The 26,528-nt window shown below is 40.0% G+C and overlaps 2 protein-coding genes across 5 annotated transcripts in view; both read right to left on the reverse strand.

The window, feature by feature from the left end:
- The window catches only part of LOC142342601 (dynein beta chain, ciliary-like), a 300,993-nt gene that overhangs the window by 144,103 nt on the left and 130,362 nt on the right, over positions 1-26,528 (reverse strand). For all 4 annotated transcript variants that reach the window (XM_075393992.1, XM_075393990.1, XM_075393991.1 and 1 more), the window contains one exon: positions 1,580-1,702. In XM_075393992.1, the coding sequence (XP_075250107.1) occupies positions 1,580-1,702 (123 nt within the window). The remainder of the gene's footprint in view (positions 1-1,579; positions 1,703-26,528) is intronic.
- Positions 18,182-22,333, reverse strand: LOC142342600 (pyruvate carboxylase, mitochondrial-like). The gene has a single exon (XM_075393989.1). The coding sequence runs from the start codon at positions 22,235-22,237 to the stop codon at positions 18,521-18,523; it is 3,717 nt and encodes a 1,238-aa protein (XP_075250104.1). The 5' UTR covers positions 22,238-22,333; the 3' UTR covers positions 18,182-18,520.

Genomic DNA, 26,528 nt, shown 5'->3' on the forward strand with positions numbered 1-26,528 from the left:
AATATGGTCTGCGTGGTCCAATATACAACATTTTAAAATCATATTTGTCCAAACGAACGCAATATACTTTAATTGGAGATAAAAAGTCCAAACTGAATCTTATAGAACTAGGCGTGCCACAGGGATCAATTCTTGGCCCACTGTTGTTTATTATCTACATGAATGACTTAAGTTTGTCCCAGAAAAAATCAAATGTTATTTTATACGCCGATGACACTGTTGTGAAGAGCAAAAGTTCTGCATCGAAAATTGACGATGATCACGACAGAGCACTAGATAACGTCAATGATTGGCTCATAAAAAATAAACTAACACTGAACAAGGAAAAAACAAAAAGCATGCTTTTTGTAAAGAAAAATCAAAAAAATGTTGTGTCAAGAACATTTATAAAAAACACTAAAATTGAAGAAAAACAAAGTTTCAAATACCTGGGCATCACGATAGATAACGATCTACGTTTCACAAAGCACTCAAAGCACGTGGTCACAAAACTTTTGTCGAATTGTTCTATCTTTTATAAACTAAGAAATGTTTTGAGAGAATCACAGATGATAAAAGCGTTTAAAACATACATACAGCCAATAGTACAATACGGAGTCCTGATATACGGGTCAACAACAATCACAACTATTAGGGAAATAGACAAAGTTATCAAACGTATCGTGCGGCTAATTTTTCATCGAAAAAAGTTTGAAAGCGCTTACGAAGAAAGAGTAAAACATAGGATCTATTTAGCCTCGGAGTTACATGCCTATGAGGTTCTTAAGCAGACACTAAAAAACATAAGGGGACAATGTAATATTTCACCAGTTTCAAAGGGTTTCTCAATGCAAAATTGCCTTACAAAAAGCAGGCGGTTGATTAAAAACAAAATAACTCAAGGTAAAAATCTATTTCACAGTTTTTCAATAATAGTTAGGATAAGGCGAGTCTTAAGAATGCTTCTAGGTTACGATGATGAAATAATAGAAAAGATTGAAAACACGTCTACTGCCGAAACAAAAAATTTCTGTCATCAATTTCTAGATAATTATATTTTGGGTAATGAGGACATAGTCAGACTGTTGTATGAGTTTTAATATCACAACTCAAAGGCGTTCCATAACCAGAATAATGTTTTCACTAGGTTTAATGCTACCTTCAAAAATAGTGCTTCCTCTTTTTTTTTCTTTCTTCATTTTGAATCACTTTCATCCAGATAAACTGAACGAGACACTTGAGAACGGGCCATCGGCCCAATAGTGCTCTCCCACAGTCAAATATGTGATTGTATTTGTACAAGTAATTGTGAAAAGCTACTTATTGACTGATGGAAACAATTTATTATTATTATTATTATTATATGGAAGTTTGTGTTTTGAACAGAGAGCTCCCTTCGGCGGTCTGAACTCATAAGAGAAAATGATCTTTCTGTTGAGAAGACTTTAAAAGTTTTTTCTTGAACTTTTTTCGACGTCTATCTGGCAAGATCTTGCAAGGTTAGATCTTGTAAGATAGGCGTCCGGATCTTGCAAGATAAGCGTCGGAGTTCGACTAGGGCTGTACCGGTAGACGCTTGCAATGCATTACAGTGCTTTACCTGTGTTGCGGGTACTACATATCCGAATAGTTCGTTGTTTGATACTGCCTTGGGGTCCAAGTCCCACATATGTGGCTTCTTCTTGTACATCAGTTTGTAAGTGTTGAACAGCGTCTTCAGTACCTGCCAGAGCAAAACCAGTTTTGCATTTATTTGGCTTTACTCTAAATATTCTGTAATTCTCAGAGGAATTTTAGAGCAACTCAGTTTATTTCAGTCGATTTTACATAAGGCCTGAATTCTATCGTGAAATCGGGCGACCAATAAGAAGACAGATTCCACAATCGCGAAAAAAGACCCAATGGCTTTTTAATCATTTGGCGTAGAGAGGCACGCACTGGCGTCATATAAATTTCTAGTCAATTTTTAATTGATCCTCGGATCCAGTGATTTTTATGCAACTTTTGAATCACGCAACAAATCCTCAAGCAATGGGTTAGCTTAGTTGACTTTTTGACATCAATTAACTCATTTTGTGTCGCACAATTTTTCATCTTGCCCGCACCCCTCCTTGTAGTTTGTCAGCTCGAAAAATGTTTATTATGTCTCTCATAATTGTCAGCAATAGAATGTTTCGATCAAAGGTGGGAACAATCTTATTATGGTCATCATCTGGCAACATGCCGTCAACGTTTGACCTTAAGCAATTGTTATAGAAAAGCCTATTATCTGTCCTATTATAGCCCTCGAGAGAATAGAGCCCCACATTATTGTATAAATACAGCGATTGAGGGGCTTAACGTAAATTATTTAACCACTAAGCCGGGGGGGGGGGGGGGGTCTATAATGAAGAGACCCGAAAAGCCCAGAGAATAAATGTAAAATTGTTGAGAACTTCTAAGCTTTTCAAAGAAGTTTTGATCAAATTCAAAGTTTATAGTAAATGCTGTAGATAAAATAGGCACAAAAAAAATTAATTGATGCACTGATCAATCATGACGTCTATAATCTGACAAAATTTGTCTTCTATGATAAAAACTCCACGTGAGCTAACATGTGATATTTTTACACGTTCTCAACCTCAAAAAATCTACCCAAATTTTTCAATACTACCAATCATCCGACAATGGACATAGGCCAGTTAAAGTTATTTAGGTGTACTTTTCATTCGATGTTTTAACAACACGTTTCTTACATTACAAAACCATACGGTACCACTGTCATTCCTTTTGGATATTATCTATTAAGCCGTCGTAACTAGAAGCTTCTTACTTGACACACAAAGTTAAGATGTGATCAAGTTTATTACAATTGAACCAGTTCTACTTCATTTCACCAGACATGTGTCATTCTATGCCGGAGTACAAAGGTCACGACTTAAACCTGATAAATAGAGATCATGCTTACATAACTGCTGTATAGCTTTATTTATCCCTTCACTGAAAGGGCGAGTAACTTGTCCAAACTGTGATGACATTTTCAGAGTAAAATTGCTGAGTAAATATTGAGAATCAACGAAGTTTATCTCAATAACATAGAACACGCAATAATTCCTCTGATAAATTTACAAATATCTACCAATAGATATTCTCTATCGCGATTGCTGATCGCGTTTTTTGTTTGCTTGTTTTTTTTTTTGTTTTCTTTTTTAATTCCCAACAACAGGGGTTCTGCTAATGGGATTGCTACGGCGAGGTTTTGTGGAACGCTGTCCGCTAGTTTTAACCTGTTGATGAATTGAAATTATAGATAAATAAACAAATAGAGGTCTCTGACTTAGTACCAGAGGAACCGGTAGTTTAAGCCCCCGGTTTCAACGTCTGACTCCTACCGGTTTACTTATATCTGGAACTCCCCTTGTTTCCGCAACGATTTATGTTCTTTCGTTAGTTCTTCCGCGAGATATTCTTTCGTTAGTTCTGTCAACAAGCAAGAAAAAAGTAATTGTGACAACAGTGAATTAAGTTGAATCTTAACAGATACATTAGAATGCAAAACATTTCGACAATTAGGCAAGGTATAATGGTGATGCAGCAAATCAGAACTAAGAGATGGAAAAAACTGAAATATATTGAAAATAGATAAGCTTCTTCTAGAGTGAAAATATAGCATTCAGGTACAAACGAGTTAACTGGCCGAACTTTCAGAGCTGCAGTCATCTATTTCCAATGATAAAAGAGTTGACGCAAAATTATAGTTTGGTATAACATTTGGGAACGAGGAATCCGATTTTAAACTCAGGCTGGAACCCACGCCAACCTGCACGGAACTAGCGCACGCCCAAGCTGCGGAACGTAAAATTTGATTTACTCGGAGTATTGGTAGTAACCCATTTGATTTTTGGAGGGTTAGTGTAACTTTTTTGAGGGCTTTCGAATGATGATATTTTTAACCCTATATTTCGAAACGCCTGTGCTGCGGGACAACCAGAACCAAAAAATACGAAATTCTAGCCCCCAAATGAGTGTAATAGGGTACAAAAACGATAACTCAGGACTGTTAGTGACATAATATACCCACCCCGATCACTTCCGAGTTTGGATTTCTCGGTTTTAGTTGGTCAAGAAACTTGGTAGGCAAGTTGATGGCACACTATATTTACTAGAAATTTTTATCCGAAGACGTTTTGACCACTAATCGAGTTATTAAGTTTGGAGTTTTCGGGTAATCGAGAAGTCGACGATAAGTTTGCGCAGAAACTGCTCGTGTTCTAGCGGGAGTTAGGCCATGAAGTTTTGTGGGTAGGTGCAAATGAGAGGGCGTGCCATGACAACGAATTGCAGGGATTGCAGGAAAAAGCACCCCGATCCATTGTTTTAGCTTTAGAGGGCATGAATTAGCGAAACACTTATACATCTAAAACAATTGCCCTTAAGGAACAACAGTGGCAAAATTGCCTTGGCGCCAATTTCGCCTACGCAAATAGAGCCATACCGATCGCAAAAATTGATGTTGCGTTTGTTAAATAGAGGCTTTCCTATGGATGTGTCAATCACTCAAAATAAGATACAGTGTTTACTTGGGAGCTTTAAGTGTATTTATTAGAGACAAGATAACGTAACCCAAAGAGATAAAGCTGTAATCACATAATCGAGAAAAAGTAGAGGGAGAGAGAAAATACTGAGGTTGAGAGCAATTGATTTAGTGGGATTAAATCTTCGAAACTGAGTTGAACGTTGGTGCTCTTCAATCAATTAAGGTGATTTGGTACAAAGCATTTCTAACATCCTGCAAGAGTGGACGAGTGGAAATTTCAGAGGAGAAACAAGGTAGCGCTTGCTTCATCATTTTTCTTTATAACTTTGGTTTGTTCTAAGTAAGGGTGATCGACCTTCTGGGCAAAAGCTTCCTCTCACTGTAAGCCTAGTTTAAATTCAGAAGAAAACAGTGGCGCTCCAGGGTGGGCATCGCTCCTTGTTCTCCGTAAGCTTATTTTTTTAGAAAAAAGTTGAGAAAAATCGTCCGGAAAGGAGTGAGAACGGAGAACACCTACCCAACGATCCTCTCGTATTGGACAGAGACGTCGAGGACGCGGGTGACGATGCGCCAGGCAACGGCCGTGGGGTTTTAGGGTGGGAACTTTGAGGCCAGATCGGTATCTCTCGAAAAAGCACTCACGTGGATCATATGGAAGCAGCACTTTTTATGGCTGGCAGACAATGATTGGGATGATGCCCGCTAGTCAAGGCCGGCTAGGTTTACGAGACAAGTGGGAAGCAGTTTACCTCCAACTCTAGCGCGGGGTTTTGAGTATCTGGACCCGAGCATGTCGCTTTACCGAGATCAACGAACAGCGTTAGCTAAGTTTAAGGTCCTTATGCAGGGTGACAAGGAGGAAACGCGAGAATTTTCGAGTAGAGTACAAGCCTAAGGGGGATATTGCTCATACACACATGAACGCTTTGTCCCGAGATGATATGAATCGGGAACAATTTATCAATGGCTGGTTCGACTCCGACATTTATGAATTAGTATTTCGAGAGGGTACTCAGATGTTTGATGAAGCTGTGAATAGAGCATTGAGTTCGGAGGCGATTATGAAAAGATCAGGATTTCGACAGCGAAAAAGAATATCGGCGAAAAGGAATATGGCAGAGGCGATAAGGAATATGGAAGGAGGTAGGGTCACAGTCCAATCAGTTAAGGATGTATCACAAGTTACAAGAGCCTTTAATTACAAATACATCGGCAACAGATGAAGTTTGTGAAATGCTCGAGAAAGGAAAAGAGCCATACAGTATTCTAGTCTCGGACAAGTTGAACAACATGAAGCTAGCTTTCCTTATAGATACCGGTGCAAATACAAATATAATCAGTTTTGACACCTTATTTTCTTTGGACATCAGGGTTCGTTTGGAAAAGTATTCCGGTAGGCTAGAAACAGAAGACTGTAACCGAGTTGAAGTTATTGACAGAGTAAAATTGCATCTACGGTTGGGCGAAATCGACACTGCTGTTGAAGCTTTAGTAATGCATGATCTGGAAAACCACATTATTCTGGTCCTTGAAATTTAAAGAGGCAACGTTGCATTATCGACTTGGATACTGATCGGCTGTGGACAAGTCAGAAAGAGGGATCGACGGTTCCGATACAAAAAGAGGTAGCAAAAGAGTTGGCAACGTTTACTGAAGCGTTCTTCATGACCACCCGATGACTGTGCACACTACAAAAGGTTTTAATAGTCCAAAATTTGAAGAAAACCGGTTCGATCGCATTGCCGAGACTGCTCAAACCTGTCAAGATGTTCATTCACAAGATGTTAAACAAAAGGAGCAACTTGAACACGACGCCAAGAATATTCTTGACTTATCTGCCCCTGGGGTAACGGGTAAAGACAAACGATCTGAAGGCCTTACTAGGCGAGATCCGAGTTGTCTTCGCAGTGACAAACAAAGGGTTAGGTTGCGTAAATGTCGTGGAGCATTGAAATGAGACTGGTAACAGCCTCAATAAAAATTCATCCCAGAAGGGCAGGCTTGCCTAAAGTAGAAATTATCAGGGAAGAAGTTAATGCAAGGTTAGATAATGGAATCATCAGGCCCTCTCAAAGTCCTTACAGTTGCCAATTAAAACTTGTGAAGAAGGACGGGAGTGATCGGGTTTGCATTGACTACAGAAAATGAAATGACATAACAATCAAGGATGCCATCCCATTTCCTAAGATTGATCAGTCGTTCGAAGCGTTGAAGGAAGCCAAGGTGATTTTTATCAAAGGATTCGGCGAGAGGATATTCGCAGATTCTTGTGGCGCCTGAACATTATCACCAAACTACTTTCTTGACGCCAGATGGAGGTCTTTATGAATACGTTCGAATGCCCTTTGGGTTGTTAAATCCACCCGGTACATTCCAACGGTTAATGAATAAAGTATTCAGGAACTATCTCTACCAATTTATTCTAATCTTCCTAGACGACGTACTGGGGTACAGCTAAAAACAAATGTGATCACTTGGCTCATTTGAGAACAAAAATTCAAACTTCACGGGACCTGAATTTGAAGCTAATGCCTAAAAAAAGCAAATAATTTCAACAAGAAGTAGTATTTCTAAGTCACATTACTGGCAATGGAGGAGTAAAACACGACCCTGGCAAAGTTTTGGCTGTCAAACATTGGCCAGCACCAAAAAAGTGAAACAAATACAATCTTTTGTTGGTTTTTGCAACTACTATCGACGCTTTGAGAGATTTTGAAGCGAAAGCAAGGCCACTCACAGATCTCACAAAGAAAGATGTTCACTTCGATTGGAAATCTGACTGCCAATTAGCTTTTGATAGACTTCGAGTTGCCAATTAGCTTTTGATAGACTTCGAGTTGAACTTGCCACCGCCTCGGTGATGCCATCCCACCGCTTCGAATGTCCTTTTATCATTGACAGTGACGCCAGCAAAGTAAGTTTGGGAGCAGTGAATTCAATGTTGTTGACGGCGTGGAACGGCCAATTGTATACCCAAGCAGGGTCCTCACAAAAAACACATTTGGGACTAACCTTTATTATTAGAACAGATCATGCTAGCCTCTGCTAGCTTTTTAGGCAAGACAATGACAACGATTCCTCAGGAATGACGTTCCGAATGTGTCAGTTCCTACAAGAATATAATTTTCAAGTTCAGCGCGACGGATGAAACGTACCAACGCAGACGGTGTCACAAAGCGCACAGACGAGAACCTTGAGTGGGCACCCGGAGAAAGAGGAAATGACCGGAAATTGCCCAGAGGCTGTGGACATAAACACTGCAATTTGCAAAGCCGCTGATCACCTACGACTAACACTCGGTGGACAGTCCGTTAGAGCAGCGGATCTAGAAGATAACGAGGATGAAACAGATTCAATAAATTGGACTCACGGCGAATCAGACGTGAGGTTGATGCAAAAACAAGACGAGGCAATCAATCGCATTCTCTTTTGGGCAACCGTACACGAAAATAAGAACTGTCGAAGCTTTGGAACAAATTCAATAACAAACGATGAAGCTGCTCAGCATGGTCAAGATGTAATAGCACTATGGGGAAGATGGAATGAACTGCCCATTATGAAAGGAGCTCTATATCGCACGTGGTTCAGAAACAAAAATCTAAATTCGGAAGAACCAGTTCTACAACTGATTGTGCCAGCAAGCGAGTGTAAAGAAATATTAGAGCAATAAGATGACTCTCCTGTTAGCGGGGGTCACTTTGCTTTCGAGCAAACACTCAATCGAGTCAGGCATAGATTCTGGTGCCCCTCAATGCGATTGGATATAGAAAAAGCTTTTGTTGAGTGGGCACCCGGAGTTTTTGCGGATGTCAAATCCAAGTATTGTGCTGATAATCCTTGTGCCTCGGACGAGATGTTACCCTTTGAAGACTTTTTAGAACAGAACCGTTCATAGGACCACACAACCGACGCCGTTTAGTCTAGTATTTGGACAGGAGTGTCAGTACCCGATCGACTGGTTATATCCAAAGCCCCATGAAGAAGAGCGCAGCCAGGGAGAATTTATCGAGTGGCTAGAGGCAGAGTTTCGCGAATCTCGCGCTAAAGCCAGGGAGCAACTAGGAGTAAATCAGCAGAGACAGAAAGATCAGTATTTCAAAAAAAGTTTATGGTGAACCCAACAAAATTGGAGTAAAAATTTGGCTTTACTCAAAGCAAAAGGCAAAATCCAAGAAATTCTTTGTGCCATACGTCGGCCACTACATTACCAGGAACGGACATCAGAAGTCAACCACATGATTTACAAAGAAGGATGACCCAGAAAAACGCGGATAGTTCATTTTAAGTTGTTAAAACCAAATAATGAGGAGCAAACAGGTGACGCAATTGGTAGGAATCAGCGCCCTACACCTTTTCGTTCGCAGGATTTCTTCAATAAATTTCCTGGTAATCAACAGATAGATCAAGCTGAAGACGACGATGATGATGGGGAGGTCCTGAGGAATACCGAAAACACGCTCGATGAAAGGCAACAACGCAGACGTAATATTGCTGCGACACAAGTCCGATTACGTGCTGCTAGATCAAATGAGCCCGACAAGAGGCGTACGTCTCCTTATCATCCTCAAGGAAATGGTCAAAGTTTAAGGCACAATAGAGTTTTTGCGGATGTCAAATCCAAGTATTGTGCTGATAATCCTTGTGCCTCGGACGAGATGTTCCCCATGTAGACTTTTTAGAACAGAACCGTTCATAGGACCACACAACCGACGCCGTTTAGTCTAGTATTTGGACAGGAGTGTCAGTACCCAATCGACTGGTTATATCCAAAGCCCCATGACGAAGAGCGCAGCCAGGGAGAATTTATCGAGTGGCTAGAGGCAGAGTTTAGCGAATCTCGCGCTAAAGCCAGGGAGCAACTAGGAGTAAATCAGCAGAGACAGAAAGATCTGTATTTCAAAAAGGTTTATGGTGAACCCAACGAAATTGGAGTAAAAATTTGGCTTTACTCAAAGCAAAAGGCAAAATCCAAGAAATTCTTTGTGCCATACGACGGCCACTACATTACCAGGAACGGACATCAGAAGTCAACCACATGATTTACAAAGAAGGATGACCGAGAAAAACGCGGATAGTTCATTTTAATTTGTTAAAACCATATAATGAGGAGCAAACAGGTGACGCAATTGGTAGGAATCAGCACCCTAAATCTTTTCGTTCGCAGGATTTCTTCAATAAATTTCCTGACAATCAACAGATAGATCAAGTTGAAGACGACGATGATGATGGGGAGGTCTCGAGGAATACCGAAAACACGCTCGATGAAAGGCAACAACGCAGACGTAATATTGCTGCGACACAAGTCCGATTACGTGCTGCTAGATCAAATGAGCCCTCCGTCCCGATAGTTCAAGCCGAACAAGATTCTAGCCGCTCCATTGTGGCAGAGATGGTAGACATGATAGCTGATACAAACACTGGACAATGGAGAAATCTAAGAGTATCAAACCAGAGCAACGCGGAAACTCCAATGACGATTAGAAACGACAAACAGACAAATGTAACGTGACGCAAAAGAACAACCGGTGATCCAAGCTAATGAACCGCCTGAAGTGCTAGAAGAGACTCCTTTGGCGCGCAGACAACCTCGGCGAGACATTAAGCCCGTGATCCGACTCGGGATTGACGAATAGACGTCTTATTTTGATATTATTGATAGGTTCAAGGTATTTTTTGGGAGGGGGGTTTCCTCTTTGCAAAAATAAAATCAGTTAGTTGAAAAATTATTTTCAGAATTGGGGCAAAATTATTGATCTCGATATACGAATTAGGTTTATCATAGTATTCATTAAAAAATAACATTGACATTTATTTAGATACAATCCTTCATAATGGATGGGGTGGTTGTGTGGAGTGCCCTTGCGTTCTTCTTTCTCTCGGGAACAGTGCAATCAGAGATCGAACGGAACACGGCTGGAGCTGCTTTTATTCAAAAAACTCCAGTGATAATTTCAAGGGGACTCGAGGCGACGAGGGTAACCGTGCCAATTCCCGGACTACCGGCAAAAAATCTGACTCACTTAGACTTGGCATATCAGGAATTCCAGTTGAATTTGTCACAAAAGTGGTGAGTCTACGACGGAACCATGTGCGTCGATCAGGAAACCCATGAACGATTGTTGAACAGTACATTTGCGACAAAAAAGAGTGGAATATGAAGTCCAGGAGATTGAAAAGGTTTGGGGGGACCGCTTAGGGACGTTTGTTAATGGAACGACTAATCCCCATCATGGCCGCGAACTTTGCGTTGCTGGAGCGATTTTTGTCGGGATTGGTGCCGTCTGTAAATACCTCAATTATACTTGCTCCTGTAATTAAGGAAGGTTTCACTGTCTTTTTGGTTTCTGTGGAAGCAACAAGGACATCGACTGTTTGGGCAAAGAAACCGAGTTCTTGAACGGAGCTATTCGAACAGTTACGTTGGAATCAAGAGAAAAGATTCACTTGCTTGGCCACTCTTGGGTCAATTAACAAGACCCAGTTTCAATTACGGCTGATATCCAAGGATGCAAACGCAAATTTTGGCACATTCGATTTGCGGTTTCGGGACAGTATGATAGGAGTCATGAGTGGGCATCAAAAAGTTAAAAAGAGCATTGCCTTCACAACAGGAGTTTGAAATTTCAGCGATCATATGACTGCTATAAGACTGGAGTTAATTTCCTACAAAGTTGCCTTGCTCAATTTTGGCTACGTGTTGGACGATGCATTCGGTTTTCTGGCCCAGGGACACATTCCTGCTACATTGATTCCACAGGAAGTACCGTCGCAGGTCAAAGATGGGACTTCAACTGGACACCCTGAAGGAGGCAATTCCACGACATGATCTTATGATGTATTACAGGTTGGAACTTGTGGAATCGACAGTAGTTACTCCAAATAGCTTGAACATTTCCCTTAACATTCCGGCTCATTATACAAAACGTTTTCCTTGTGTTTACCGCTTGTTGCCTATTCCGCAGCCAATAGCTAACGGATCGACGGCAACCAAGTACAGATATGATACGAATTATTTGTTTGTCTTGGAATATAACAACAACTTTGCAGAGGTTACCGAAGAAAAGATGAATTCCTGAGGGGGAGCTCCAGGTTGTTACTCTGCTAAAAACCTTTTCCAATGGCACGAAGCTCCTCAACATGTCTTCCGCTTTTGTTTTTCAACTTACAGACGTCCGCTTTGAGACTTTGTCCACGCGAAGTTGAAATTCTACCTGACGAAGCAGCTGCGGAATACCTGGATGACTCAACTTATCTAACCTCGTACAGTAAAGATGATTTGAAGTTTAAAAACTATACTCGAGTGAGCGACCAGTCACAGGGGGAGCAGACACCGGGATGCAGAAGTTGTCTGATTAGACCCAGTTGCCATGGAAGGGGTGAAAACACCACGGGAACGATCGTTCTATACCCGGATTCAAGAACATGCAAGCACAATTCAAGCAGAATTGTACTTGTTAAACATCCGCTTCTGCAACCTTTGTTTGAAGTTTTAAGAACAGTGTAAAGTGAGAAAGTAAGAGTTGAAATACCCGAACCGTTCGTTAATGCCGCACACGGATATAGTCTCCTAGGCTCAACTTGGTTGACCTACCGGAAAAGATTGCCCGACATTTTGCAGAGCATATTCTGGACAAACATAAGCAATTGCACTGGAAAGCGAACCACAGTTCACCCCTGTAAATTCTGTTTGACCTCGTGGCGATAACCACTTTGCTTTTTCTGTTCTGGCTAGTTTGGAAGAAATTACAAACTCAAGTTGTGCCCAAGCCATGAGAGACTGACCGACGAAAATTTTATCGATCATCTGAGACGAAGAAATGTTCCCCCAATGCTCTATCAAAGAGGAAACAAAAGACGCAGCATCGATGGTATCAGCAATGAGGAGGTGGGTGGTGATTGGGTCCTCGTCCCACAGCTCCACACGGATGATTTTAGACGACTTAGAGGGTAGGCAGCGAAGCTCTACGCATAACCGCGATTCTCTTCCCGAAGAGGCCGAGCTGCCGCAGTACGAACCAGGACCAATCGAGTTGGCAGTCAGCTCGCAGGGGGAAAGGACAGTGACAAACCCCTCCAAAGTTACTCCAGGACGTGATCTTATGCAGAAAAGAATTTGGCAGGAAATGATGTGAACCAATAAAGCGGGGAGCACGCTGGCCCTATACACGCTGGCCCTCCTAAAATTTTCTTTACTCTTCTATAATCGGGAATAAATTACGTGAGTACAGACTTTCCTCTGACTCTTTAGTAGTCAAGATAGTATGGTGCTAATCGGATGTATTTTGAATCAAATTCTTATTTACTCAGACATTGATGTGCTACATATTAACACCTTTTCCTTTAAGGGAAATATCTTAATATCAAAAAATGAGGACCGCTAATTTTTACAATGTAAGAAAATGTTCAGTTTAATAGAATTGATCCCACAGACGGTCCTCGGTTTTAGTTTATATTTTATAAGACTAACAATTATAATTTTGTTTCCTTTACTACAGTATTAACGATTATAAGCTTTGAATGAGGGCAAAGTTTGTACTATCCCATAGTTGTTTATTATCCTGATTCATTCAAAAAATAAAAATAGGACTCAAGAGTGCCTGGTATTGAGGTGAAGTAATAAGATAGCTAGAGGCGTTCAGCACTCAGATCACCGAGTCAGGAAAAAGACATTAAAAAAACAATAATAAAGACTGTTAGCAGCCAAAATATGGACAGTCAATTTTTAGTCAAGAGTTTGAGTTCTTAGTCAGCTAGTTTTGGCTTTTTTTACCGAACCCAAAATCTGGTGTATGATAGATTTGTCTTCGTATCACTCGGATTCGTTCCTCAGCGCCAGCTTGAAACGTTGACGAGCAGCTGATGAGTTGACAAGTGGCAGTCTGTTATCCCGGCTGTTGCGGAGGATTGAAACAACGAGCAAATCGAATTCTTCCAGATTTGAGGGTACAGGGTTCTTTGAGACGACCTGCACCAAGATACATTCTACCTCCATAGCAGGCAGAAAGTCAAACGGTTTGATCGTTATCCCACGCGGAACAAGGGCAATTGTTCGGCTATTGAATGCTTCCATGAAATAGCAACAAGACATGAGCAGATGGTTACCGGTACTGCCATTAAAACATAGAACACAAGTTGGGGAATATATGTATAAATAGTTTTTTGTTTGGTTAAAAAGTGAGAGAGAGAGAGAATTTAATTATATTGTGAGCTCTGGTTGAGTGGTTTGGGTAATTTTGAAAATTTGGATGATTAAGCAGGCGTATGATGCGTAGATTGATCGAAAAGTAAACCGAAATCAGGATTTTCTTTAAAAAATACGGCTTACTTGAGATAGTGATTAACGAGGCACTAAAACAATAGGTCGAAGTTAGCGGAATTCTCTCATCACAAAATAAAAAACTATTTATCTTGAGTATACAAACTTAGCAAATGAAGAATTTAAGAAGAATTTTAAGATTACAGCATCCGTGATACCTGGCAGGAATTCATTTTGAGCAATAGAGCAATCCATCATGAGTAGCCCATCAAAGTGGAGTGATAGTTAAGGGGAGTTAATGCCTCAAGCAGAAGGGAAGGAAGAGAACATCAAGAGTGGGCAAAAGATCCGGAGCAAGGGCGGCCAGAAAATCCAAATATTTCATTATCAAGACACAACGATGCCACTGGGGAAGAATCGATCATAGTAAGTGGATGGATGCCTAGATGGGCTCAAAGGCAACTTTACTCTTGGACCATTAGACAACCACTGACTGGGCAACGAGTGGCATATTGAGTGGGGAGAAGACGCAGAATTTGAGGGGTAAAAACCTTCGGGAATGCGCAAATAGCATAAGCGTAAGATGCAGAGAGCATTGGAACGATGTGGGGCACGGGAGAGGTTACTACTAGAAAAATTATCTCACTTGGAACGAAGGGAGATAAGAATCGAGTGACGAAAACTGAATTTTCATTCACACATTCTATAATCCTCGCGTTATTGGAAGCATTTCATTTTTCTGTACTTAATAAATTACGTTGACTCAGGTTTTGCAATCATTCAGGAGTATCATGAGAATAGAGGGAGGAGTGCAGCGAGCAAGGAAATTGAACTGAGCGACGAATATGCTTGTATGTAGACTTGTTGCAAAGCTTGTAATTAGGACAATCAATTTAAGATAATTATACCGAAGCTAAATTGAGCAAATTTAAACAATTTCCTGAAAGCAAACACATAGTGACCCGAATTCTCATTATAACAAATATGCATAAAAGCAAGCAAATTTACAAACCGGATAAAAGAATGACAAATTGGTCGAGGTTGAGTAATGAAGGGCTGTCAGGTTAGATTGATGAGACAAACAGGCGGCAGTGAATGTAAAAATGAACGAATATAAGAACAGTAAAGGTCATAAAAGAAAGTATTTAAAGCTAAAATGGTCAAAAAAATCAAACCAGAAAAGTTGTACGCAAAAACTCAATCGAGTTCGTGTGGATCCAAGATTTCAGTGCCCGCAACACATTCCTCGTCCTTATTTGAGCCCTCCCGTTTAGAAGCTGTTACATCTGCACCCGCACTGAAATAAAAACCCATAAGGAAAAGGCGAAAAGGGCTCCCAAAGGAGTAGCAAATGAAAGATGGCGGCTAGAGGCCGTATAAATACGGATGATATTTAAAAAAAATGGATCCAAAAATAGCCTTGGCTGTGGAGAAAATGATCGCTAGGGACCAAGCCAAGATTTCATAGTAGATGTGACTATCCATTTCAACTGAAAATGTATAGACTCAATACTGTCCGCAAACTAAGACAGATGACTTAGTTCAGTAGAGTTTTGTTGATTTAGATTAAATTAAAAGGCAATTTATCAGTTTTAAGAAAGAACGTGGAGCAGAACTTGTCCTACCCCCCCCTCCACCAGGATGGGAAGGGGTTATTGGTTGGTAACCAATCATTGATGTGAGGAACCCCCTACGGTCCTCTTTTGCGGGCAAAATTTTCAGGCCAATCAGACAACCCGCCCTCCAGTTATTAACACCGTTGAAGCGTGATTTGAAGGTTTTTGGGTATTTTACTGTGAATTATGAATGTTTGAGTCAGAAACAATAAGATTAATCAGTCGGAATGTCATGCACGTATGAATTGAGCTTTTGCATGATCTCGGGAAAAGTTTAGGATGTAAAATGGCAATTTTTGAGAATATTGGTACATATCACAGGAAGGTAGTAAGCACATAAATTAAAATAGTGTTTTTTTCAATAAGTTGGAGTCGGATTCGTCTGAAATTTGGGGAATTGACTAATTTGGGAACGAGGAATCCGATTATAAACTCAGGCTGGAACCCACGCCAACCTGCACGGAACTAGCGCACGCCCAAGCTGCGGAACGTAAAATTTGATTTACTCGGAGTATTGGTAGTAACCCATTTGATTTTTGGAGGGTTAGTGTAACTTTTTTAAGGGCTTTCGAATGATGATATTTTTAACCCCATATTTCGACCACACGCCGGTGCTGCGGGACAACCAGAACCAAAAAATACGAAATTCTAGCCCCTAGATGAGTGTAATAAGGTAAAAATATGATAACTCAGGACTGTTAGTGACAAAATATACCCACCCAGATCACTTTTTCCGAATTTGGATTTCTCGGTTTTAGTTGGTCAAGAAACTTGGTAGGCAAGTTGATGGCACACTATATTTTCTAGAAATTTTCATCCGAAGACGTTTTGACCACTAATCGAGCTTTTAAGTTTGGAGTTTTCGGGTAATCGAGAAGTCGACGATAAGTGTGCGCAGAAACTGCTCGTGTTCTAGCGGGAGTTAGGGCATGAAATTTTGTGGGTAGGTGCAAATATGAGAGGGCGTTCCATGACAATAATTAGTTGACTTGACTAAAAATCTTGGCCACGACTTGACCCTTGTCAATCAACCTAAACCCGAATCTTGGACAATGGACCCCTTGTTAACCCTCCTTAGAGGTCAAATTGTTAGTTTTCGGGCAATTTTGGTTTTTGTTTTTTTTTGTAGAACGAATTGCAGGGATTGGAGGAAAAAGCACCCCGAGCCATTGTTTTAGCTTTAGAGGGCATGAATTAGCGAAAAACTTATACATATAAAACAATTGCCCTTAAGGAACAACAGTGGCAAAATTGCCTTGGCGCCAATTTCGCCTACGCAAATAGAGCCATACCGATCGCAAAAATTGATGTTGCGTTTGTTAAGTAAATAGAGGCTTTCCTATGGATGTGTCAATCACTCAAAATAAGATACAGTGTTTACTTGGGAGCTTTAAGTGTATTTATTAGAGACAAGATAACGTAACCCAAAGAGATAAAGCTGTAATCACATAATCGAGAAAAAGTAGAGGGAGAGAGAAACTACTGAGGTTGAGAGCAATTGATTTAGTGGGATTAAATCTTCGAAACTGAGTTGAAGGTCCAAGATCAGTCAGAGTGCTGTGAACACATTGTTTTACTGGAAATTCTTAAGTGAATCGCGAAAAAATTTTAAGTTGATCCAAATTACTTTCAATTATTTTGTTCTAAAGTTGTTAATTGCCTGGGAGTGTTGATTAAATCACTTCTGTAGGACAGAGTCCTATATTGGTGCTCTTCAATCAATTAAGGTGATTTGGTACAAAGCATTTCTAACATCCTGCAAGAGTGGACGAGTGGAAATTTCAGAGGAGAAACAAGGTAGCGCTTGCTTCATCATTTTTCTTTATAACTTTGGTTTGTTCTAAGTAAGGGTGATCGATCTTCTGGTCAACAGCTTCCCCTCACTGTTAGCCTAGTTCAAAATTAAGAAGGCTACAACAAGGAGATCACACTGGTGGCGAACTCAAATTGAAGTCTGGTATATGCGCAATTACATGTTATACATGCAATCCTTTTCAAACCTGATAAATGTTGCAAGAAAAATTGTTTTCAACTCAACTTCTTGATGAACTTTTTGGCTATAGCACAAAGTTAGATCAAATTTTTCTTCAAATGAGGCACAAATTTCAAATGATGACGGAGCTTAATATCAAATACTTTTTGCCCAGAGCAGAAACTATGATTCGGTCTTTTAAAGGCTAAATTGATTTTAAAATTATCGTTGTTAAACGAAAGACAAGAGCAGTTGCAAAACGATTCTACTCATCGATCACTTCAGCAGCTATTAAAACCAAATGAACTAAAAGCACATTCACCCGGTTAAACAATTTAGTTAACCTTAACTAATTGGAGGTGGAAAAAAGAGAAATAAACGCTCTCCTAAATTCGAACACAGAACATACGAGGACGGACAAGCACCAAGATATAAGTCGTGAGCCAAAAACAAGACTAAAATTAATCAAAATTTTCGGCAATTTGAACTTATTTGAAAAAAATGGACCTCAGTGAAATCAAACCCATTTAATTTAAATCTCTCTCACAAATTCTGAACTCTAGCAATAACAGAAAATCTGAGCCTACTTTTCTGAGAGTCCAACAGAATATACCGGTCGGATAAGAACTAAGCAATTCAATATCTGCGCACAATTTGGAGCCAAATAGAAAAGTTGTAGTTCTAAAAGCGGACAAACTTTTTTCTGAAAATTTTGCGTGCTTCCTTTGGTCCGACTTCCTTATAATAATCAATTGATTATTGGCTATTCATTTAAAATCTAGCAAATTAACAGATATCTGCAGCTCTTAAGGTGATACCAACAACTAAAGAGTTGAAAAAAAAACGATTGAAAGCTCTTCTGATAGTAACAGCGCAGTGATGGGTTAATACAAAGCGGATCTGGTCTTCTGAAAACAAAGTTTCCTGAATATATAGAGCATCAAATACAAATGGTATCTAAACTACACCGATATAATGCAATATTGCGGAAGCTAGCAGCTAGACAATGGTCCATTATACAGCACTAGATAACTGATGACTACAAATTTTTATAATTATCATTATCATTACTAAGGATATTTCAGTCTATCGTGAGATACAAGTTTCTATTTACAATTTTAATGACAGTTCAGCTAGGGATTATTTGTTTTCGAGAAGTGATCGAGGTATGACTGATTTGTTCACTCGATTTCCATCAAAAGGTCATGACCTTCTAAATTCATACCGGGTTCTGCTTCGATACTTTTAACGACTCCGTCAACAGGTGAGCTCACCACCATTTCCATTTTCATCGCACTCAGGACCGCCAATGGGTCATTCTTCTTAACCTCTTGACCTTTGGTGACCTTGATATCTAGTACAGTTCCTGGCATTGGTGCTCCAATTGATCCTTTCACACCCTCGCGTGCTTTCGGGTGATGGCTGAGCGATGCTTGTGCTTGAGTGTCTTTCACGATTATGGATCGCAATTGTCCATTCATTTCAAAAAATACTTCCCTTTGACCTAAAGCAGCGTCTAATTCCCCAATTGATAATAACTTGATTGATAGAATTTTCCCATGCTCAATTTCGACGTTGAACTCCTCTCCAATTTTCGGTCCGACTAAAAACTGTCTCGTTTCAAGGCAACTCACGGGCCCGTATTTATCCACATTTCGCTTGAAAGTATCTGTAACTTTTGGGTACAAAATGTAGCTCATAACGTCTTGGTTCGTTATATCATCTTCAAATTCCCACATCTCAGCTAGCTCCTTTTTAACTTGTTCGAAATTTACCGGTTCCAGAACCTCTCCTGGTCTCTGTTCAACCTTTGGGAGGCCTTTCAAGACTTTGGTCCGCAATGGCTCTGGGAACCCGCCCAGCGGTTGCCCCAGTTGGCCTTGCATGAACTCGACAACTGACTTTGGAAACGACAATTCATCTGCCTGTCTTTCAACGTCTTCCACGGTCAGATCATTTTGTACCATGAATTGTGCTAGGTCTCCGACCATTTTAGAAGACGGAGTTACTTTGACCAAGTCACCAAGAAGCAAGTTTGCTTCGGCGTATACTTTCTTTACCTTTTCGAATTGGCTCGCAAGGCCCAAACTGAAAGCTTGGAACTGCAAATTGGTATATTGACCACCTGGAATCTCATTTTGGTAAACATCAGCGTTGCCACTCTTCATAGTTACTGCACATTCGAATGGAGCGTAGAGGTTTCGAGCCTGTTCCCAATAGGATGAATATTCAGACACTTTGTCCAGATCCAACCCGGTCGATTCAGGAGTTTTATCGACTGCGGCGACAATGGCACCCATGCTGGGCTGGGATGTCATACCAGACATGGAATCAACAGCAACATCTACGACGTCAGCTCCTGATTCGGCACAAGCCAGCATTGATGCTACACCAGCACCCGCAGTATCATGGGTATGGATATGAATAGGTATATGCGGGAACTGTTTTCTTAGAGCTCCAACTAGAAGTCGAGCTCCGTTCGGTTTCAGCACTCCGGACATGTCTTTGATCGTTAAAACATGCGCCCCCGACTGCACTAGCTTCTCAGCAAGATTCATGTAGTAATCCAGGTTGTATTTATTAGCTCTCGGGTTCACGACATCGCCAGTGTAACATATGGTCGCTTCGACAACTCCCCCCGAAGCACCTGCAGCATCAATTCCGAGAAGCAAACTCGGAAGATAGTTCAAACTGTCAAAAACTCGGAAGATATCGAGGCCAGATTTATACGCCAACTCGCAAAATTTGTAAATTACGTTGTCAGCATAGCTTGTGTATCCGACGCCATTGGCGCCTCTGAGCAGCATTTGGAAGGGAATATTTGGAATCAGTTCTCGAAGTTGTTCAAGTCTTTCCCAGGGACATTCATTCAGGAATCGCATTGACACATCGTACGTAGCACCTCCCCAGTTCTCTAAACTGTAAAGGTTTGGCATGTTATATGCTACATATGGAGCGATTTTCTTCAAGTCTATCGTACGAACTCGTGTAGCTAACAAACTTTGATGAGCATCTCTGAATGTTGTGTCCATTAGAAGTAGTCCTTGGTGATCTCGCACAGCTTTCGCAAAACCTTCCGGACCTGTCGCCAGCAAAATATCTCTCCAACCGTGAGGAATAGGTTTGGTTGTATCGACGTCCGGAACAATTGGATCGACGCTGGACGGTTTCAGTGTCGTACCTCCTGGGTTTTGGGGGCCATTGACGGCCACTTCACCCAAATATTTTAACAACTTACTAGCTCTGTCTTTAGTTTTCGGAAACTTGAACAACCTTTCGGAATCAGTGTCTATAAATTTTGTATCAATGGAAGCATTTTGGAAACGCGGGTGTTCCAGAACATTCAACAAGAACGGGATGTTAGTTTTAACTCCTCTGATTCGAAACTCTCTCAATGATCTCTGCATTTTAGCAATTGTTGATTTGTGATCACGACCATGAGCAATTACTTTCATCAGTAACGAGTCATAATGAGGAGATATTACTGCACCTGCAAAGGCGGAAGCACTATCAAGACGGATTCCCATTCCTTCTCCGCTTCTGAACATTTCAATTCTTCCGGTGTCCGGCTGGAAATCCTTTCCCGGATCCTCTGAGGTTATCCTGCACTGAATTGCAACTCCTTTGGCTTTGATTTGATTCTGGAAAATGTTGAGACTATCCAACGAATGACCTTCAGCCACCCTGATTTGAGTTTGTACAAGGTCAACTCCAGTGACCTCTTCCGTGACAGTGTGCTCGACCTGTAATCTGGCATTGACCTCAATGAAGTAATGTTTTTGTGTATCTTGATCATACAAGAATTCAACTGTTCCTGCGTTCTCGTAATTTACGCTCCTGGCTATTTTCACAGCATCGCTCCACATAGTTGCCAGAGTCATGGCATCCAAATTAACAGCCGGCGCAACTTCGATCAATTTTTGATGTCGACGTTGAAGTGAGCAATCTCGTTCTAATAAATGAACAACGTTGCCGTATTTGTCACCCATCACTTGAACTTCAATATGTCTCGGGTTTTCGATTAGCTTCTCGATAAACATAGATCCATTACCAAACGCCGCTAACGCCTCCGAGCTCGCACGGTTGAAACTTTCTTCTAACTCTTCAGCACTTCTTACAATGCGCATACCACGACCTCCACCACCAAACGCCGCTTTGAGCATAATCGGGAAATCGATGTTCTTGCAGAACTCAGCCGCTTCCTCGTAAGATGCTATTGGTGTGTCGGTTCCCGGAACACATGGAACCCCTGCAAGTTGGGCTATTTTCCTTGCTTCAACTTTGTCGCCCATTTGCCTGACAACTTCGGGTGACGGTCCCACGAAAGTAATGCCAGCCTCGACACACGCTTTTGCGAATTCGGATCTCTCGGAGAGAAACCCATAACCAGGATGTATCGCATCAACTTTGTTCTTCACGGCGAGTTCTACAATTTCTGGGATGTTCAGGTAAGCCTGGACGGGTGCCAGGCCTTTCCCAATAAGGAAAGCTTCATCAGCCTTTAATCTATGCACCTGTTTTTGGTCCTGTTCGGAATAAATCGCGACTGTGTTGATGTCAAGTTCGGTACAGGCTCTGAAAACACGAACCGCAATCTCACCTCGGTTCGCGACTAGGAGTTTTTTAATCGGTTTAAGATTGGCAGTGTCGCTACTGTAATTGTTGAGAATGAACACATTTCTTGAATAAGGTTGCAAATACAAAAGTGATTGATTGTTACGCTTTGATAAATTAGTTCGGATAGGACTGGGCGTGATTGAATTGTGATGAAAACGTGATGAAGGTTGATGTCGTGATAATTGGGCAGAATTGAAGGGATATTTCAGAAATCGGGGAAAAGTTGAATTTAAATTGCCACCGCTTCTCATATTTGCAGCGGCTGTATAAAACCCAACCATAGTCTATCTGAAAATCAACAACGCTCAGATATAGAAAGTTTCAGAATAGAGAAAAGAAAAATGTAGAACAAATATGGTATATATGATGAAATAACAACTGAAGTATCTGTAATCTAGATTATAACCAATTTAACAGACTTATTGAACTTGTAAATCTACCGCTGATAAAGCTTAAGATAACTTAAGCTCATTTGACCAGCTACTTATTACAGGAACAAAGAAATACCTCTGTCAATTAGAAACTAGTCGTGAAGGCCGTACCAAATTCTGACCGCAAGGTTAATTAACTTTTCGGTCTACTATTTCGGGGCTATAAATAAATTGCAATGTGTTCAAAGAATGTGCAACTCTTCAGATATATAACTCCTGACCTTACCAGAAGACAGCTTCACGAACTGTTTAAGCTAAGCCCAATAATTTTGTTATATTTTTGGAAAGAGCTAATCAATTTACTGGGCCTCAGCAATTAGCTCAGCAGTTAAAGCACCCAATTTCTGAAACGCACGAAGAGGCAAGAAAAAAATCAAATCGTTGTACTTTTGTATTTAAAAAAAGTTTAAAGAAATTTAAATGCAAGGAAACGTTTCTATTCATGTTTTCTATTTAAGAAATTAACTAATGGTGCAACCCAACAGAAGAACACTTAGTCCACCACATGATCAAGGAACAAAAATCATATTCAATTTAACTACTTTTTACCAAGTCGTAATAGCTATATCTCGAATTCGACGTCGGGAAAAATGGAGATGGTTGGCGCTCCGAAACGCTGCAACAAATAGTGCCAAATGGTGAGTATTAGGCGAGAACATGCGCGTTTCAAATGGCAGCGGAAAAATATGACAAGGAGCAGCTAAAGAAAGATGAAAAAAATTGACAGCATTTTTTTCTGACAGCCAAAAAGCGTTCTACTTTGGTCCACTGTTTCACCAGATTCAAAATATGTGGCGAATTCAGCCTCTAAAATAAAGAACCTAAGCTTGATCTAATAACAGTTTGAATTTGGAGAAATAATCAACTGCTGTACTAGTTATAATCAAATTAGAAGAACCATTGAAAACGTTAACCGGATCAAGTTTTTTTCCACAACTAGCAAGTAAAGAGGGTCAACGGCTCGATAAGATACGTAAAATTAAAACAAATGGTTGAGGTAAGTTAAAACTTCATCAATATTGTAATAGAAAAATAGACAATTCGCAAAAAAAGCTTCATAATGCAATCAAAAAGCCTCTTTAAGTTTTTTGGTATCGAGTAATGAAAAATTACGCCGAAGATCAAAATAAACAACATAATTTGTAACACATCATTCATTAGCGCCCCTCAGTAAGACACGTTTCAATTTCCAAACTACAGATTTCACATATCCAAAACATAACCGACTAAAGTCCGGCGAATTGCTCTCAAACGACCGGCGAGCGGTTGGCTTCGTCAGTAGCTAGCCACTGGTTAGTGAGGTTAGCTTTAGCTTGATTGAAGGGGCCTGAGATTAGGGTAATAGACGATCACATCACGCCACATAACAGCCGCTGAAGTGCGGCATCAACAAAAGAATTGAGAGAGAGAGAGAGATTAAACGTGAGCGAGAAGGAGAAGGAAAGAAACGCCAGCCAACACAGAGAGAGCGAGAGAGAGAGAGAGAGAGAGCTACGATTTTTTTCCATGATGAGATTCGACTCTACAACTTCAAGTTTTCGAAACTTGTTAGTAACTAAATCATATAGAAAAAAATGAAAGTGCAAAATTCCAAAGAAAAGTTCCCTCATTTCACAGTAAAGAAAATGTTCAAAAACATTTTTTTGTCTCTTGATTTTTGTCATGTAACCCATCTGCAAGACTTAAAAAGCTTCGATGGCCAGTAATGATCGTTAAACTCAGAAAAGGACAAAATATTCATAAATTTTAAACAAGTGCAAATTTTAACAAATTCTTGCTAAAATTCGTGATATTACTATCTTCAAAACACCATTCCATTGTGTCAAGAGATCATCTAGTATGCCTATTTCAGGCCTTAAACCGTTTCACTGGCTCATAAAGATCCATACACTTGGAACATAACAATAATTTTTCAAAATTTTTCAAATTGAAATTTATTTAAAAATTTCTAAAACTCGAGTCATTAAAACAATGATAACCATTCCATTAACTCTCGAAACTAAGCAGCAGCTTATTATCAAACCTTGAAGGAGGCTTCTTGGCTCTTGAGGCTAGAAAAACCTTAAAAAATGACAAAAAATTTCAAAAAAACATGAAGGTTGCCAAAAACTTTTCAAAAAAATGCTAAAACTCGTTAAATGTTTAAATCTTTTAAAACACTCCATTGCATCTAGTAACTAAACAAAAACCTTTCATCAAACTCTACAGGAGGTTCCGTGGCTCTTGAGGCTGAGATAAACCTATAAAATGACCAAAATTGTCAAAAAACTTGAAAAAATTTCAAGTTTTATAAAAACAAATTGATAAAATTTGTGATATTAGAAAGTTGAAAAGCATTCCATTACCACTAAAAACTATGCAGACACATATTATCAAACCCTTACGCAGGTTTTCTGAATCATGAGGCTGAAAAATCTTTAATGACAATAAATGTTTAAAAAAATGTTGAAAATGCTATTTTTTTCAAAAAAAATGCTAAAATTCGTGATGTTAAAATCTTGAAAAAATTCCATTACGTCTAGAAAGTATACAGTAACCTATCATCAAACCATAGATGAGGCTCCTTGGCTCATGAGGCTGGATAAACCCAAAAACCGATAAAAATTTCCAAAAACGTTGAAAAAAATTGCAAGTTTTTTCAAAAATTGTAAAAACTCGCGAAGTTGAAAAGTTGAAACCATTCTATTACCACTAGAAACTGTGCAGTAACCTATTATCAAACCATAGAGTGGGTTCTTTGACATCTAGGGTTGATAAAACTCAAAAATTTGACAAAAGTTACAAAATGACAAATTTTCAAAAAGCCTGAAAAAAATTGTGAAAATTTGTATAAATTTGCGTGTTTTTAGCGAGCGATTGTTCGTCAGTAACTAGCCATGGGGGGATGCTGATGGGAGTGGCAAAAGTCGGGTGGGGGGCAACAGCGCGGTGGGGGCGGGTGGGGGGCAGTAGTGGGGGGTCAACAGTTGGGGGGGGGTCTTCAACCTCTAAGAACCGCTCTTCACACCATAATTATAAGTCTCCAAAACAGTTTGAGCTGAAACAGAGCTGAAAGGCTATAAGAGCACTTAATGCCCGCTGGGCGCTACCTGTTTATCCCGTTTTTGAGGACAAAAAGTCAAAAGCGTCAGACGAAAAATCGATCAAGGGAAAATCGCATTAAAAAAGACCGACAGGACTAATATAATTGCTACAAACTTAGTTTGAGAGCAATTAAACACATAGACGATCTTTAATTGACCCGAAAATACAGCTTCAGATTTAACGAAAATCGAAAAACCATAACCTACAATCTGCAAGACAATAGCCGAAAATAGATTGTTAAACCCTTTGACCAAAAGACCCCCTTGACCGAACCCGAAGTGCTATTCAAAAAATCAAGTTTAAATCTGCTAGACTTCAAATCAAAATTTCAGACGCCAATATTTTCAGTTTTAGTGCTTTATAACTAAACAGTTCAAGTTACCTCCAGTATAATTCCGATTAGAGTTTACAAACTCAAATTGGATCTAATACGTAAACACGGAAGTAATGTATGACCATAAAAATTAACACGCGATTAACAAAAAAAACTCATACCGAGAGAGTAACAAATGATGAATGCGTGGGGTCACACTTTTAAGCCTGAAATTATCTCCTCAAAACAGTTTCGGTAAATCGCATACTTAGAGATTAGTAAAGCGTAAAGCTCTTAGAGAGCTGCTCGGTCACTTAATGCCCTCCGAGCGCTACGTGTTTGTCCAGTTTTTGAGGACGAAAGGTCAAATGGGTCAGACGAAAAATCGGCCAAGCGAAAAATCGCAAAAAAGACCACAAGCCTAATATAATTGCTACAAACTTTCTTTGAGAGCAATTAAAAAGTCAACTTCCCGCACGTTAACAAAAGATACCCAGCAGATTGCCGGAAAATAGCCACCGTTAATTCCAATACGCAAGATTGGGATTGAAAGAAGAGATGATTTCGAAAAAAAAAGATTTTTGTACAAGAACATTTTTTAAGTCCAATTTCTTTTGATGGCATTTCGTAGTTGAACATACTTCTGTTTCTCAAAGAGAGGCTACAGGGACTACTGTCAATAACAATAAGCATTAGAGATGGTAACCAAGACTTATAGGAACGACGTTCAAATAGCGGGCATCA

This window comes from Convolutriloba macropyga, chromosome 7, assembly GCF_964194025.1.
Source record: "Convolutriloba macropyga chromosome 7, txConMacr16.3, whole genome shotgun sequence".
NCBI lineage: Eukaryota > Metazoa > Xenacoelomorpha > Acoela > Convolutidae > Convolutriloba > Convolutriloba macropyga.

Coding starts and splice junctions, on each gene's coding strand:
- LOC142342600 (XM_075393989.1), bottom strand. CDS start 22,237: ATGGTTGGGTTTTATACAGCCGCTGCAAATATGAGAAGCGGTGGCAAT.